Source organism: Balaenoptera musculus, chromosome 1 (genome assembly GCF_009873245.2).
Source record: "Balaenoptera musculus isolate JJ_BM4_2016_0621 chromosome 1, mBalMus1.pri.v3, whole genome shotgun sequence".
NCBI classification, from domain to species: domain Eukaryota; kingdom Metazoa; phylum Chordata; class Mammalia; order Artiodactyla; family Balaenopteridae; genus Balaenoptera; species Balaenoptera musculus.
This window is the reverse complement of record NC_045785.1, coordinates 155,189,947-155,206,495: the sequence shown is the minus strand read 5'-3', so window position 1 is coordinate 155,206,495 and position 16,549 is coordinate 155,189,947. Positions and strand designations below refer to the sequence as shown.

At 38.9% G+C, this 16,549-nt stretch overlaps 1 protein-coding gene across 1 annotated transcript; it reads right to left on the bottom strand.

The window, feature by feature from the left end:
• Positions 1 to 14,509: 14,509 nt before the first annotated feature.
• On the bottom strand, positions 14,510 to 15,814 carry BECN2 (beclin 2). Its single transcript, XM_036837044.1, has one exon. The coding sequence runs from the start codon at positions 15,806 to 15,808 to the stop codon at positions 14,510 to 14,512; it is 1,299 nt and encodes a 432-aa protein (XP_036692939.1). The 5' UTR covers positions 15,809 to 15,814.
• Between the last annotated feature and the right edge of the window lie 735 nt (positions 15,815 to 16,549).

Below are 16,549 nucleotides of genomic sequence, written 5' to 3'. Positions count from 1 at the left end.
ACAAAAACCACAGTTACAGAAAGATAGAGAAGATGAAAGGCAGAGGGCTATGTACCAGATAAGGAACAAGAAAAACCCCAGAAAACAACTAAATGAAGTGGAGATAGGCAAACCTACAAGAAAAAGAATTCAGAATAATGATAGTGAAGATGATCCAGGACCTCGGAATAAGAATGGAGGCAAAGATTGAGAAGATGCAAGAAATGATTAACAAAGACCTAGAAGAATTAAAGAACAAACAAACAGAGATCACCAATACAATAACTGAAATGAAAACTACACTAGAAGGAATCAATAGCAGAATAACTGAGGCGAGAAACGGATAAGTGACCTGGAAGACAGAATGGTGGAATTCACTGCTGCAGAACAGACTAAAGAAAAAAGAATGAAAAGAAATGAAGACAGCCTAAGAGACCTCTGGGACAACATTAAACGCAAACAACATTCGCATTATAGGGGTCCCAGAAGGAGAAGAAGAGAGAAAGGACCAGAGAAAATATTTGAAGAGATTATAGTCGAAAACTTCCCTAACATGGGAAAGGAAATAGCCACCCAAGTCCAGGAAGCGCAGAGAGTCCCATACAGAATAAACCCAAGGAGAAACACGCCGAGACACATAGTAATCAAGTGGCAAAAATTAAAGACAAAGAAAAATTATTGAAAGCAGCAAGGGAAAAACGACAAATAACATACAAGGGAACTCCCATAAGGTTAACAGCTGATTTCTCAGCAGAAACTCTGCAAGCCAGAAGGGAGTGGCATGATATACTTAAAGTGATGAAAGGGAAGAACCTACAACCAAGATTACTCTACCCGGCAAGGATCTCATTTAGATTTGATGGAGAAATCAAAAGCTTTGCAGACAAGCAAAAGCTAAGAGAATTCAGCACCACCAAACCAGCTCTACAACAAATGCTAAAGGAACTTCTCTAAGTGGGAAACACAAGAGAAGAAAAGGACCTACAAAAACAAACCCAAAACAATTAAGAAAATGGTCATAGGAACATACATATCGATAATTACCTTAAACGTGAATGGATTAAATGCCCCAACCAAAAGACATAGACTGGCTGAATGGATACAAAAACAAGACCCATATATATGCTGTCTACAAGAGACCCACTTTAGACCTAGGGACACATACAGACTGAAAGTGAGGGGATGGAAAAAGATATTCCATGCAAATGGAAATCAAAAGAAAGCTGGAGTAGGTATACTCATATCAGATAAAATAGACTTTAAAATAAAGAAGGTTACAAGAGACAAGGAAGGACACTACATAATGATCCAGGGATCAATCCAAGAAGAAGATATAACGATTATAAATATATATGCACCCAACATAGGAGCACCTCAATACATAAGGCAACTGCTAACAGCTATAAAAGAGGAAATCGACAGTAACACAGTAATAGTGGGGGACTTTAACACCTCACTTACACCAATGGACAGATCATCCAAAATGAAAATAAATAAGGAAACAGAAGCTTTAAATGACACAATAGACCAGATAGATTTAATTGATATATATAGGACATTCCATCCAAAAACAGCAGATTACACGTTCTTCTCAAGTGCGCACGGAACATTCTCCAGGATAGATCACATCTTGGGTCACAAATCAAGCCTCAGTAAATTTAAGAAAATTGAAATCATATCAAGCATCTTTTCTGACCACAACGCTATGAGATTAGAAATGAATTACAGGGAAAAAAACGTAAAAAGGACAAACACATGGAGGCTAAACAATACGTTACTAAATAACCAAGAGATCACTGAAGAAATCAAAGAGGAAATCAAAAAATACCTAGAGACAAATGACAATGAAAACACAACGACCCAAAACTTATGGGATGCAGCAAAAGCGGTTCTAAGAGGGAAGTTTATAGCTATACAAGCCTACCTAAAGAAACAAGAAAAATCTCAAGTAAACAATCTAACCTTACACCTAAAGAAACTAGAGAAGGAAGAACAAACAAAACCCAAAGTTAGCAGAAGGAAAGAAATCATAAAGATCAGAGCAGAAATAAATGAAATAGAAATAAAGAAAACAATAGCAAAGATCAATAAAACTAAAAGTTGGTTCTTTGAGAAGATAAACAAAATTGATAAGCCATTAGCCAGACTCATCAAGAAAAAGAGGGAGAGGACTCAAATCAATAAAATCAGAAATGAAAAAGGAGAAGTTACAACAGACACCGCAGAAATACAAAGCATCCTAAGAGACTACTACAAGCAACTTTATGCCAATAAAATGGACAACCTGGAAGAAATGGACAAATTCTTAGAAAGGTATACAGAAAATATGAACAGACCAATCACAAGTAATGAAATTGAAACTGTGATTAAAAATCTTCCAACAAACAAAAGTCCAGGACCAGATGGCTTCACAGGTGAATTCTATCAAACATTTAGAGAAGAGCTAACACCCATCCTTCTCAAACTCTTCCAAAATATTGCAGAGGAAGGAACACTCCCAAACTCATTCTATGAGGCCACCATCACCCTGATACCAAAACCAGACAAAGATACTACAAAAAAAGAAAATTACAGACCAATATCACTGATGAATATAGATGCAAAAATCCTCAACAAAATACTAGCAAACAGAATCCAGCAACACATTAAAAGGATCATACACCACGATCAAGTGGGATTTATCCCAGGGATGCAAGGATTCTTCAATATACGCAAATCAATCAATGTGATACACCATATTAACAAATTGAAGAATAAAAACCATATGATCATCTCAATAGATGCAGAAAAAGCTTTTGACAAAATTCAACACCCATTTCTGATAAAAACTCTCCAGAAAGTGGGCATAGAGGGAACCTACCTCAACATAATAAAGGCCATATATGACAAACCCACAGCAAACATCATTCTCAATGGTGAAAAACTGAAAGCATTTCCTCTAAGATCAGGAACGAGACAAGGATGTCCACTCTCACCACTATTATTCAACATAGTTCTGGAAGTCCTAGCCACGGCAATCAGAGAAGAAAAAGAAATAAAAGGAATACAAATTGGAAAAGAAGAAGTAAAACTGTCACTGTTTGCGGATGACATGATACTATACATAGAGAATCCTAAAACTGCCACCAGAAAACTGCTAGAGCTGATTAATGAATATGGTAAAGTTGCAGGATACAAAATTAATGCACAGAAATCTCTTGCATTCCTATACACTAATGATGAAAAATCTGAAAGAGAAATTATGGAAACACTCCCATTTACCATTGCAACAAAAAGAATAAAATACCTAGGAATAAACCTACCTAGGGAGACGAAAGACCTGTATGCAGAAAACTATAAGACACTGATGAAAGAAATTAAAGATGATACCAACAGATGGAGAGATATACCATGTTCTTGGATTGGAAGAATCAACATTGTGAAAATGAGTATACTACCCAAAGCAATCTACAGATTCAATGCAATCCCTATCAAATTACCAATGGCATTTTTTACGGAGCTAGAACAAATCATCTTAAAATTTGTATGGAGACACAAAAGACCCCGAATAGCCAAAGCAGTCTTGAAGGAAAAAAATGGAGCTGGAGGAATCAGACTCCCTGACTTCAGACTATACTACAAAGCTACAGTAATCAAGACAGTATGGTACTGGCACAAAAACAGAAACATAGATCAATGGAACAAGATAGAAAGCCCAGAGATTAACCCACGCACCTATGGTCAACTAATCTATGACAAAGGAGGCAAAGATATACAATGGAGAAAAGACAGTCTCTTCAATAAGTGGTGCTGGGAAAACTGGACAGCTACATGTAAAAGAATGAAATTAGAATACTCCCTAACACCATACACAAAAATAAACTCAAAATGGATTAGAGACCTAAATATAAGACTGGACACTATAAAACTCTTAGAGGAAAACATAGGAAGAACACTCTTTGACATAAATCACAGCAAGATCTTTTTTGATCCACCTCCTAGAGTAATGGAAATAAAAACAAAAATAAACAAATGGGACCTAATGAAACTTCAAAGCTTTTGCACAGCAAAGGAAACCATAAACAAGACGAAAAGACAACCCTCAGAATGGGAGAAAATATTTGCAAATGAATCAACGGACAAAGGATTAATCTCCAAAATATATAAACAGCTCATTCAGCTCAATGTCAAAGAAACAAACACCCCAATCCAAAAATGGGCAGAAGACCTAAATAGACATTTCTCCAAAGAAGACATACAGATGGCCACGAAGCACATGAAAAGATGCTCAACATCACTAATTATTAGAGAAATGCAAATCAAAACTACAATGAGGTATCACCTCACTCCTGTTAGATTGGGCATCATCAGAAAATCTACAAACAACAAATGCTGGAGAGGGTGTGGAGAAAAGGGAACCCTCTTGCACTGTTGGTGGGAATGTAAATTGATACAGCCACTATGGAGAACAGTATGGAGGTTCCTTAAAAAACTAAAAATAGAATTACCATATGACCCAGCAATCCCACTACTGGGCATATAACCAGAGAAAACCGTAATTCAAAAAGACACATGCACCCGAATGTTCATTGCAGCACTATTTACAATAGCCAGGTCATGGAAGCAACCTAAATGCCCATCAACAGACGAATGGATAAAGAAGATGTGGTACATATATACAATGGAATATTACTCAGCCATAAAAAGGAACGAAATTGAGTCATTTGTTGAGACATGGATGGATCTAGAGACTGTCATACAGAGTGAAGTAAGTCAGAAAGAGAAAAACAAATATCGTATATTAATGCATGTATGCGGAACCTAGAAAAATGGTACAGATGAGCCAGTTTGCAGGGCAGAAGTTGAGACACAAATGTAGAGAATGGTCATATGGACACCAAGGGGGGAAAACTGCGGTGAGGTGGGGATGGTGGTGTGCTGAATTGGGCAATTGGGATTGACATGTATACACTGATGGGTATAAACCTGATGCCTAATAAGAACCTGCAGTATAAAAAAACAAACAAAACAACTAATACTAAACTTTCATTGGGTTATTTGTATGGAAATATGTTAATATAAATGTTTCAGACATTACATGAAATTTCTAAAAATCTTATATTTGTATTTGTATGGAAATATGTATGGAAATATGTTAATATAAATGTTTCAGACATTACATGAAATTTCTAAAAATCTTATATTTGTATTTGTATGGAAATATGTATGGAAATGTGTTAATATAAATGTTTCAGACATTACATGAAATTTCTAAAAATCTTATATGTTCTGGTATAATGTTATAAGTAATAATCCTAGTTATTACTTTAAAATGTATATCTCAGAAATAACTAATTTTCTTGTCAACTGCATTATTATGAACTTTCATCAAATCTTTAACCGTGGTCATTTTTAAGTCTTTTGTCATTTACAGACAGTTCTGGGTGTACTCTGATGATTTTGCAAATATGTTCCTATAAAAGGGTTTCATCTTCAAGAAATTCATGGAAAAGACTCTGACAAGTACAGGTTTCTGGTAATTGACTGTACTGCTGAACTGAATGAATAAGCATTTTCAGAACTCTAATGAAAAACTGATGAACTCATAAAAGTGCTAACAAAAGATCAAGATGAAAAAAAAATTAATTACATGGGACTGAGTGAACTGATGAGGATGAGTATAATTTTTGTGACTTTCTGTCTGAATTTAAAAAAAAAAAAAAAATCCCACAAGGACTCAGAGGCAAAGAATATACAAATCAATTTTCACTGCAAAGTAAAGGAGCTGTTACAGTGGAGGATTACTGGACTGAATGTCAATATTATGACATAGTATGAGGGTGTTTCATGTTTGGTAATTGCAATCATTGTTGCTTTTGTTGTGGTCATCCATGTACAATGCTTGGTGTCAGTCTATTTATGTCCTGTAAAAATAAAATACAGTGTGTGTGTGTGTGAAAAAAAAAAAAAAAAAAAAAAAAAAAAAAAAAAAAAAAAATTTCATTAAGTTGACAGATGGTAAATCAGGAAAACTATTTTTAGGACATTGTACTCTGTCATGTTGACCATAAACCTGTATGTTATAAAAAAAAATAATTGAATGACATTCCTATAAGAAAATTCTAACCAGTACTACCCAATTTTATATGTGAAAAAATAGTTCTTAAAACTTTCACCAAAAAAACACTACAGGTAAGAAGAAAATTAATGGTAAAACCAAATCACTCTACTAAAAGTAATATATAATCCACAGATGATGTGTAACCTATTTAGAATAAAAAGGCATTCCACACAAAAAAAAAAAAAAAAAAAAAAAAAAAAATCTAGAAACAATAAATGCTGGAGAGCATGTGGATTAAAGGGAACACTCTTGCACTGTTGGTGGGAATGTAAATTGATACAGCCACTATGGAGAACAGTATGGAGGTTCCTTAAAAAACTAAAAATAGAACTACCATACAACCCAGCAATCCCACTACTGGGCATATTCCCTGAGAAAACCATAATTCAAAAAGAGTCATGTACCAAAATGTTCATTGCAGCTCTATTTACAATAGCCAGGACATGGAAGCAACCTAAGTGTCCATCAACAGATGAATGGATAAAGAAGTTATGGCACATATATACAATGGAATATTACTCAGCCATAAATAGAAACGAAATTGAATTATTTGTAGTGAGGTGGAAGGACCTAGAGTCTGTCATACAGAGTGAAGTAAGTCAGAAAGAGAAAAACAAATACCATATGCTAACACATATATATGGAATCTAAAAAAAAAAAAAAAAAAAGGTCATGAAGAACCTAGGGGCAAGATGGGAATAAAGACACAGACCTACTAGAGAATGTACTTGAGGATATGGGGAGGGGGAAGGGTAAGCTGTGACAAAGTAAGAGAGTGGCATGGACATATATACACTCCCAAATGTAAAATAGATAGCTAGTGGGAAGCAGCTGCATAGCACAGGGAGATCAGCTCGGTGCTTTGTGACCACCTAGAGGGGTAGGATAGGGAAGGTGGGAGGGAGGAAGATGCAAGAGGGAAGAGATATGGGAACATATGTATATGTATAACTGATTCACTTTGTTATAAAGCAGAAACTAACACACCATTGTAAAGCAATTATACTCCAAGAAAGATGTTAAAAAAAAAAAAAGTTTTTTGAGACACTTCCCTGTTGGCACAGTGGTTAAGAATCTGCCTTCCAGGCTTCCCTGGTGGTGCAGTGGTTAACAATCCACCTGCCAATGCAGGGGACACGGGTTCGAGCTCTGATCCGGAAAGATCCCACATGATGCAGAGCAACTAAGCCCATGTACCACAACTACTGAGCCTGTGCTCTAGAGCCCGTGAGCCACATCTACTGAAGCTGGTTTGCCTAGAGCCCATGCTCCGCAACAAGAGAAGCCACCGCAATGAGAAGCCTGCAACGAAGGCTTCGCAACAAAGAGTAGCCCCCGCTCACCGCAACTAGAGAAAGCCCACGTGCAGCAACGAAGACCTGACGCAGCCAAAAATAAATTAAAAAAAAAAAAAAAGAATCTGCCTTCCAATGCAGGGCATGAATGTTTGATCCCTGGTCAGAGAACTAGATCCCACATGCATCCCACAGGTAAGAGTTCGCATGCCACAACTACAGAGCCCACAAGCCTCTACTAAGGAGCCCGCCTGCCTCAGCAAAGACTCGGCACAACCAAAATAAATAAATAAAATAAAATAAAATAAAATAAAATAAAATAAAATAAAATAAAAAGTTTTTGAATATATAAAACATTATTTAAAAGTTAAAACTGTGAAAAATATGCTCAGAAAAGTCTTACATCCATCTCTATCCCTTCCACTTCACTCCTTCTCCAACAGGTAACCTAAATTGAACAAAACCACTGCTGAAAGACATTTTTGAGACAATTGGTAAAATTAGTTTCTTCCCTCGAGTGTTAGGTGAAACCAAAGTATAAATGATAATTTTATTAATATGGCTATGATATTGGGGTTATGTAGGTGTAAAATGACATTCAAAAAAGAGTGATAAAGATTTGTGAATCAGTGCATATAGAATGGTCTCAATTTATAAAATAATAGAAAAGAAGTCAGAAATATGATCAACTTGGCCCTCTCTACCTGATGCCCAATGAAGATTGATACCTGACTTCCCTGGTAGTCCAGTGAGTAGGACTCCACGCTCCCAATGCAGGGGGCCCAGCTTTGATCCTTGGTCAGGGAACTAGATCCCACATGCATGCTGCAACTGAGTTCACATACTGCAACTAAGAAGCCCGCATGCTGCAACTATGAGCCTATAAGCCTGCATGAGCCCACACGCCGCAACTAAAAGATTCTGCGTGCCACAACTAAGACTCAGCGCAGGCAAAATAAATAAATAATTTTTTTTAAAAAAAAAAAGATCTTAAGAAAAAAAAAGACTGTTACCAACCTCCATTTTAAGAGAAATCTTCAATGAGATCTTGAAGTTGTGCTGTGTCTTACTTATTTCAAGTTGCTGATTAAGTCCAAACATTACTAAAGATCAAATTCCTCACCTCCAAGAATGCATAGATCTCTCTCCTCCTCAATCCAATTCATTTATTTAAGAACAAATAACTTTGCTTTTACAGGATTTTCGCATTGATAAAACTTTTTCATAAACTTTATCTCATTTAGTTCTCAGAGAAACCATGTGAAATAAGTCAGAGGTTTCAAATTGGCCAAAGGGCCAAATGTGGCCCCCCAAAACTGTTTTATTTGACTCAAAATGTTTTCAAATATTTTGATTAGATACTGTGATTTAGAAACAAAGAAATGTCTTATAAAAGTCTAGATACCCAGGTTCCCCTGAAAAGTTGGAAAATCTTGAAGCAGGGACCCAGGATTCCAGGCTGGAATTGGTTGAGGCTGCAAAGCCCTCAACCCCTATAGATAGTTCATGCACTTTCCAGTTTGCCACATTCTTAGCAGGCCAGATTTCTACCTTCCTGGCTATAGCTAAGGACATTTGAGTATGTAGCTCTCCAGAGTTTGTGTCCTTCCCAAGATGACCCAGACTGAGGAGGACTCTACTCCAGGGTTGCTTCCCCTCTACTGTAGAGTAGCCATGGCTTTCTAACCATGCCATTTCAGCTTCCTGCACAGTTCCCTGTAGAGAGATTTTGTCAAAGGCCATTGTCTAGAAGCTGGTCCAAGATTCTCCTGTGTAGCCACAGATAGAACTATTTACTGGTCACTGAGGGTCACTGTGATTTCATCAGGAGGCAACCATCCAGGATTCAATGAGTCTCCTCCCAAGTGCTTTCAGAAAACTCTACTTAAAGGCTTTGTCTCTCAAGTGGCAATAGGGTTCTTTGGTTCTTCTCTACAAAGCCTCAATTCTAAGAGTTGACGATCCTCTGGGGTGATAAACATTCAAGAACCAAGTGATCCTCCTCACTTTCTAGTGAGACTTTTCTTCAGGGGTCCCAGACTTTCTTCTCAGCAGCTTCCCATTAGAGCAATGGAGTAAAGAAAATATGAGCAAAATTGGACACTCTTACAACCACTGGAAACCTTCACCTGCACTGGTCATAGACATGAGAACAGGCAATCCAGACATGGCTCTCATCTCTGTCATCCTTGACCCCGGGCCAAATACCAGCCCATTCTGAGAGCTCTCCTTTCACATACTTTTTCTTCAGATTCTTCCTTCTCATCTTGAATCTCAATGCAGTCCTTTCTCTATGGTCCCTGTAACCCTGTTCCATGATAAACTTCCTGAACTTCTCCCACTATTCAGTGCCCTTTTACTCTCCCTCATTCACTGCAGGCTTCAGAACTTGGTCTCCTTCTCCTTCCCAGTTCCCCTCACCACCATGTGCACATTCTCTCCCCCGTACCTCCTCAAAGTTGCCTGAACTACTTCTTGCCAACAGCCTGCAGCTTTGTTATAAATTATCCATATTTGCATCTCCTCCCACTTTCTCCCTAGTCTCCAAGAGCTGTATTTTCTCCTATTCTGAATAGTCCTCTCAACTTCCTTCATGATTAGGTTTATTTTTCCTCTGACATTGTCAATTTATGTAAACCCCTACCCCACCCTTATGCACACACTGTATTTTTAATCTTTCTCTACTATACTCTTACTTTAAAAAATATTTATTTATTTATTTGGCTGCATCGGGTCTTAGTTGCAGCACATGGGCTCTTCATTGCGGCGTGTGGGCTCTAGAGTGTGGGCTCTAGAGTGCGGGCTTAATAGCCCCACGGCAGGTGGGATCTTAGTTCCCTGACCAGGGATCGAACCCACATCTCCTGCATTGAAAGGCAGATTTTTAACCACTGGACCACCAAGGAAGTCCCATACACCCTTAATTTTATACTGTAAAAATTCTGAGATTTGTCCCAGTTTTAGAGTCCTCTGCTTTATCTATATTCTTCCCCAATGGTCAAAGGTCTCAAAAGAATTGTCCACATCCACTATCTCTACTTCTTTACTTCCCTTTCACTCTTCCATCAACTGCCAGCTGGATCTTGCCATCATCACGCTGAAAGTTCTCTTATCAAAAGCAACAAAAAAATCTCCTACTTTACTCTCTTCTCATAACTTTCTGGAAGATTTTTCTCTTTTCTCTTGCTTACTTCTGTTTATTCACCTAATTCTCTAACTATCACCTGCTATTTCCTTCATGGATTTCTCTAGGGCTGGTGTTTTTGAGGACACCCGCACCTTCCAACTTGCTGACTTAATGAGTGTTCAGTCCACTATAGTCTACACTGCTTCTGCTGTGGCACTTCTAAAATGCAAGTCTGTGACTTCGGTGATTTGTCTACTGTGGCCAAGGTGTGTAGGGGTGGGCTTTCAAGGCTCTGTACTGGCTAGAAATTCAAAATTGGTGTGGTATTGATGACCCTCCAAGACCATGGTCTTTCTTGTATCTCCATCTTATCTCTCAACAGCAACACTCCCACTGAAACACACTGAGTTGCAACCCTGCAGCTCCTGGCTGGTGGCCTGTCTATGCTTCTCTCTCTTTGTTCCAAATCCTCCCTCTGTTAAAAAGATTGTGACTTTGGAAGTCTGGAATGGACCTGACAGTTTTCATTTCTTACCAGTCTTAAGTGATGCTGGTACACTTTTTCCGTATTTTACTTTTCACAGCCTGGAACTTCTTTTTTTCTAAAAGTGATTTACATAAGACAGTAACAGAAGGACAAATGCTGCACAGTTCCACTCATGAGAAATCTAAAACTGGGCTTCCCTGGTGGTGCAGTGGTTAAGAATCCGCCTGCCAACACAGGGGACACAGGTTCGAGCCCTGGTCTGGGAAGTTCCCACATGCCATGGAGCAACTAAACCTGTGCGCCACAACTACTGAGCCTGTGCTCTAGAGCCCGCAAGCCACAACTACTGAGCCCACATGCTGCAACTACTGAAGCCCGTGCACCTAGAGCCTGTGCTCTGCAACAAGAAAAGCCACCGCAATAAGAAGCCTGCACACCGCAACGAAGAGTAGCCCCTGCTCACCGCAACCAGAGAAAGCCCACGTGCAACAACAAAGACCCAACGCAGCCAAAATAAATAAATAAATAAATTTATTTAAAAAAAAGAAAGAAATCTAAAATAGTCAAACACATAGAAACAGAGTAGAATGGTGGTTGTTGGGGGCTGAGGGAAAGGGGAAATGGAGATTTGCTATTCAGTGCGTATAGTTTCAATCGTGCAAGGTGATTAAGTTCTGGAGATCTGCAGTACAACATTGTGCCTATACTTCACAACACTATACTGTACACTCAAAATCTAATGAGGTTGAATCTCATGTCAAGTGTTCTTAACACAAAATGAATGAATGAATGAATGAGTGAATGAATGAATGAATGAATGAATAAATAAAAATGATTTACCTTTTATTTCAGGTGCCTAAAATCTCTTGGCCTAGTAGTTTCTGACACTCAAATGACTTCAATGGAAAATATGTACCTATGTGAGAAATTTGGGGATGGAGAGGGGGAATGAAGATAGTCACAAAATGAAACAGAATAATTCTGTGATTTATTCATTCAATTATTCATTGAGGATCTACTATGTGGCAGGCATTGTGCAGACTGTTGCGGACATAACTACAAACACGATAGATGTAGTCCATGACTTGATGGACTATAGCCTAGAGCAGGGGTCAGAAAACTATGGCCCACAGGCCAAATCCACTTTGCTGTCTTTTTTGATGAATATAGTTTCACTACAACACAGCCATGCCCATTCATTTACACATTTTCTGTGGCTGGTTTTATGCTGTAACAGCACAATTGAATAGTTGCTACAATTTAGTAATTGCAACAGAGACCACATGGACCAAAAATCTTAAAATATTCACTATTTGGCCTTTTACACGAAAAGTTTGCAAACCCCTGTTCTAGAACAATTGATAATATAGTTTTCTGTGCAAAAGGCTTTTTGTTACGTTATTCTTAGGAATTTAACAGTTTGAACTATTTTAAAATCCTCTTTCTAATTGTTACTTATATATAGAAATACATTTGGTTTTTGTAATTGACTTTGTAGTCAGTGAATTTCTTAATTCACTTATTAATTCTAATCATTTATGTGTTAATTATTGGGATATCATCACACAGTTATGTCATATGCAAATAAAAATTTTATTTTTTCCCTTCTAATCTTTATACCTTTTACTTCTAATCTATTGTACTAGCTAGGATCACCAACACATGTTAAATAGAAATACTGATAACTAATATTCTGTATCTTTCCTAATCTCAAGTGGAAAGTTTTTTTTTTTTAATACAAAAGTTTCATAGAAATACTTCATATATTCAAGGAATATATATTCTTGGAGTTATTTTTTCTCTAACTACTTTTAAATATTCAGTTTATATTACATGTTTTATAACCTAATCTTTTTACTTAATATATGATAAGCATTTTCATTAAATATTATGTAAATATTCTTCTATAACATCTTAATACCTACATGGTATTCCATTATATGCTTGGATCTTAATTCATTTAACCAATCTCCTAGGAGTTTTCTATTACCTCTGAGTCTGTGACAAATTAGTCAACTTCCTGTTCACATTTTCCACAGCAATGACTTCTATTTACAGATGCTGAGTATGTATGAGAGGCTGTTCTAGGCACCATCTGGACTACTAAGCTAAAGTAGCTCTCAGGAAGTTTGTATTTTGGTTAGAAAACACACAGAGAAGAGCATGGGCAAAGACCAGATGGAGAATGGACTTAACATGTTTGGGAACAGAAAGGAGCTGGGAGCAGTATGAGGTGAGCCTAGAGAGGCAGGCAGGACAGATCACCCAGGCTGAAAGCCATGGTAAGAATTTGGGACTTTATTCTGAGAGCAATGGAGAAGCAGGTAAATGACATGACACAATTAGTCTTTTTTTTTTTTTTTTTGGCTTCACTGCATGGCACAGTGGCATGTGGGATCTTAGTTCCCCAACCAGGGACGGAACCCATGCCCTCTGCAGTGGAAGGGCAGAGTCTTAACCACTGGACTGCCAGGGAAGTTCCACAATTTGCATTTTTAAAAAGTCCTCTGGGGCTTCCCTGGTGGTGCAGTGGTTGAGAATCCTCCTGCCAATGCAGGGGACACAGGTGCGAGCCCTGGTCTGGGAAGATCCCACATGTCGCGGAGCAACTAGGCCCGTGAGCCACAACTACTGAGCCTGCGCGTCTGGAGCATGTGCTCCGCAACAAGAGAGGCCGTGATAGTGAGAGGCCCGCGCACCGCGATGAAGAGTGGCCCCCACTCGCCACAACTAGAGGAAGCCCTCGCACAGAAACGAAGACCCAACACAGCCAAAAATAAATAAATAAATAAATAAATAAATAAATAAATAAATAAATTTATATTAAAAAAAAAAAAAGTCCTCTGGCTTTTACAGCCTTCAGCTCTCTGTAGGGGTTCACCTTGTGACCCTTACCTGACCACTGATCAGCAGAAATGTTACCAGTCCTCTCTGGTCACCACAGCCCCTCACCTCCAGGTTAGTCTCAACATAATGGCACAGCGCAATGACACACTTTTCACTTTAAATCATTGAAGAAAGTGTAGAAGTTTATTGAAAGTTTTTCTGGGATGAAGAGGAAGGGTTTACACTGTATATCACAGCAGAAATGTAATAATCTTTTAATATTTACTTCCTGACTCCAAAGTTCCACTACATACAATGGCCCAAGTACTTTCCTCATAAAAAATTAAAGACCTCCACCTCTCTCCTTACTAACCCTTCCTCTCACCCCTCACCCACCCCTCAGTTCTCTCTGCAATCTTTATCCCTTCTTAACGAGGAATAATCTTGTCATCCTATGATTTCACCTTTGTCATTTTGAATGCTTGTCTGGGAAGAAAGGGAGAGGGAGGACAAAGATATGCTGGGGAAGACAGCAATGTCTTTTGGTTTGCTCTGGACAATAATCTTAAATTAGTGCCTGTATGGCCATTCATTTTTTAAATTATAAACATATTCTTCAGTTTTGAATTTTATCTAACATTTTCACAAATAAAATCTTAGAGCAAAAAAAAAAAATCTCTCTTTTAGAAAAAAAGTTATTTTTGACAGTATCTTAAGGAGACCCAAGTGAGACTACACTTAAAATTTATAAGCATAAGCTTGAGTGCTTTTGTCCACCCCTCCTCTGTGTTCAAGTGGGTTCTGATGGAATAGAATCCACCACTGCTTCCGGGGTCTTCCATCAGGCCTTTCTTCGCATGAATCTTGTAGGGCAAACAGAGACCTGAGCCACCTTTCTCAGCCAGTTCCTTGAATTGCTGCATGCAGTCCAGGAAAGCCATCATAGCCTGGTCAAATTTGTTATGCAAGAAAACATTCTGCTTCCCATTAGAGAACAATGGCAGCTCAATGCAGTCATCTGTTAAAGACTTCAGATAGGAATGGTTTCCACAGGGGATGAGTCGATACCTCTGAAACTCCAGTCCAATTGTATTGGACAGGGCAAGGAGCAGCAAGGCTGTCTGTCCCCAGGCTATGTTAATCTCATTCCAGCACACAGGGTCAGTGGGGAGGCAGCCCAATCTGAAGTTATTGATGGTAGTTAAGGGGCCGTCATGCCAGATCTCAAACGTGGCATTAAAGACACTGGTTTTCTCCAGCTGGTTCCACTGGATCTGGGCGTACCATAGCCGCTTCTCCACACTACTCAGCTCGTCATGTAGTTCTAGTTGTTGCCATTTCAATTTACTGTAGTCCTTCTGGTACTGCTTTTCTTGCTGGTCCAGCATCTCAGTCTCTGCCTGGGCTGCCTCGAGATCTGCTGCTGCCCTTTCTCGGTTCTTTTCCACCTCCTCCAGCTCCCGGACCAGCCTCGTTTCCTCCAGCTCCAGGCCCTTCAGCTTCTCCTGCAGTGTCTCCCTCTCCTCACTTATCAACTCCCTGGTCTCCAAACAGCGTTTGTAGTTCTGAATCTCAGATTCTGTGACGGTGAGATGAATGTCCAGTTGCTCTAAAAGATTGTCAGTACAGTCCTCACACAGGGGGTGGTCCACATCTGTTTCATCGGAGAGGATGTCAAAAATGTCGCTTGCAGCCTTCTGGATGCTATTGAGAGTTCTCAGGGAGCCCAAATTCCCAAGCAGGGTGAAGTTGTCAGAATTGTCCCAGGACATTCTGCCACCAGGGAGGCCAGGAAGGGTCCTGTAAGAGACACCTTCCTGTAGATTTTCAAAATCTGCCTCCTCCCTGGAAGGAGGGCCTCCCTCCTGGGTTTCTCCTGGCTCCCCCTGAGCTGAGATGAGCATCAAAGCTTCAGGTTCTTGGGAGGTCTCCATGGACTGATTCAGCTTCAGGGGCTGGCTGCAGCGCTGGCAAATGAAGCGGAGGGAGGACATGGTGGAGGTCTTGACTCTCACCTTGACACTGTTTCCTCCGGGTCGCCAGGGAAGTAACCCTTTATACCTTTTAAAACTCTTTCTAGAGGAGAGATTCTTTTCAAATGCATATCTCATCTTGTCACTGCCCTAAAAACCTTACAATGGTACCCTCCTTACATACTTTTAGACCTCCCTTAACTCCTTATAGACAAGTGACTCTTTCTAAAAAGAAAAGCTGATCATCTTACTCCTCCTTTAACATTAAAGAGTAATCCTTCTAAAACTAAAATCTGATCATGGGCACCTCCTTAAAATGTTTAATGCCCTTATCTTATCTTAAGATAAAGTCTAATCATCTTAACCTGACACCAAGGCCTCTGCCCATCTTTCCAGCTTTTCCTCTCCCCATTTCCTGCCACCCTCACCATGGACTCCTGCATAATAACTGAATTTCAGTTCTTCCAACATTTCTTATTGTTCCCTCTGACTAGAACACTCTTCCTTTCCCTCTTTACCTGGAGAACTTCTACCCATCCTTTAGGGTTAGGTGTCATTTCCTTCAGGAAGCCTTCCCTGACTACCAAATTTAGGCTTTCTGTTCTGATGACACACTTCACATTCTTTATCACATAGTAATGTAATGGGCATACATGGAAAATATATTGTAATGGGCATACATGGAATATATATTGTTAATATATATATATTAACAAATCACACCAAATAAAGTAGTTTGGAGGTTATGTATTTTGCCATCAG

Coding starts and splice junctions, on each gene's coding strand:
- BECN2 (XM_036837044.1), bottom strand. CDS start 15,808: ATGTCCTCCCTCCGCTTCATTTGCCAGCGCTGCAGCCAGCCCCTGAAG.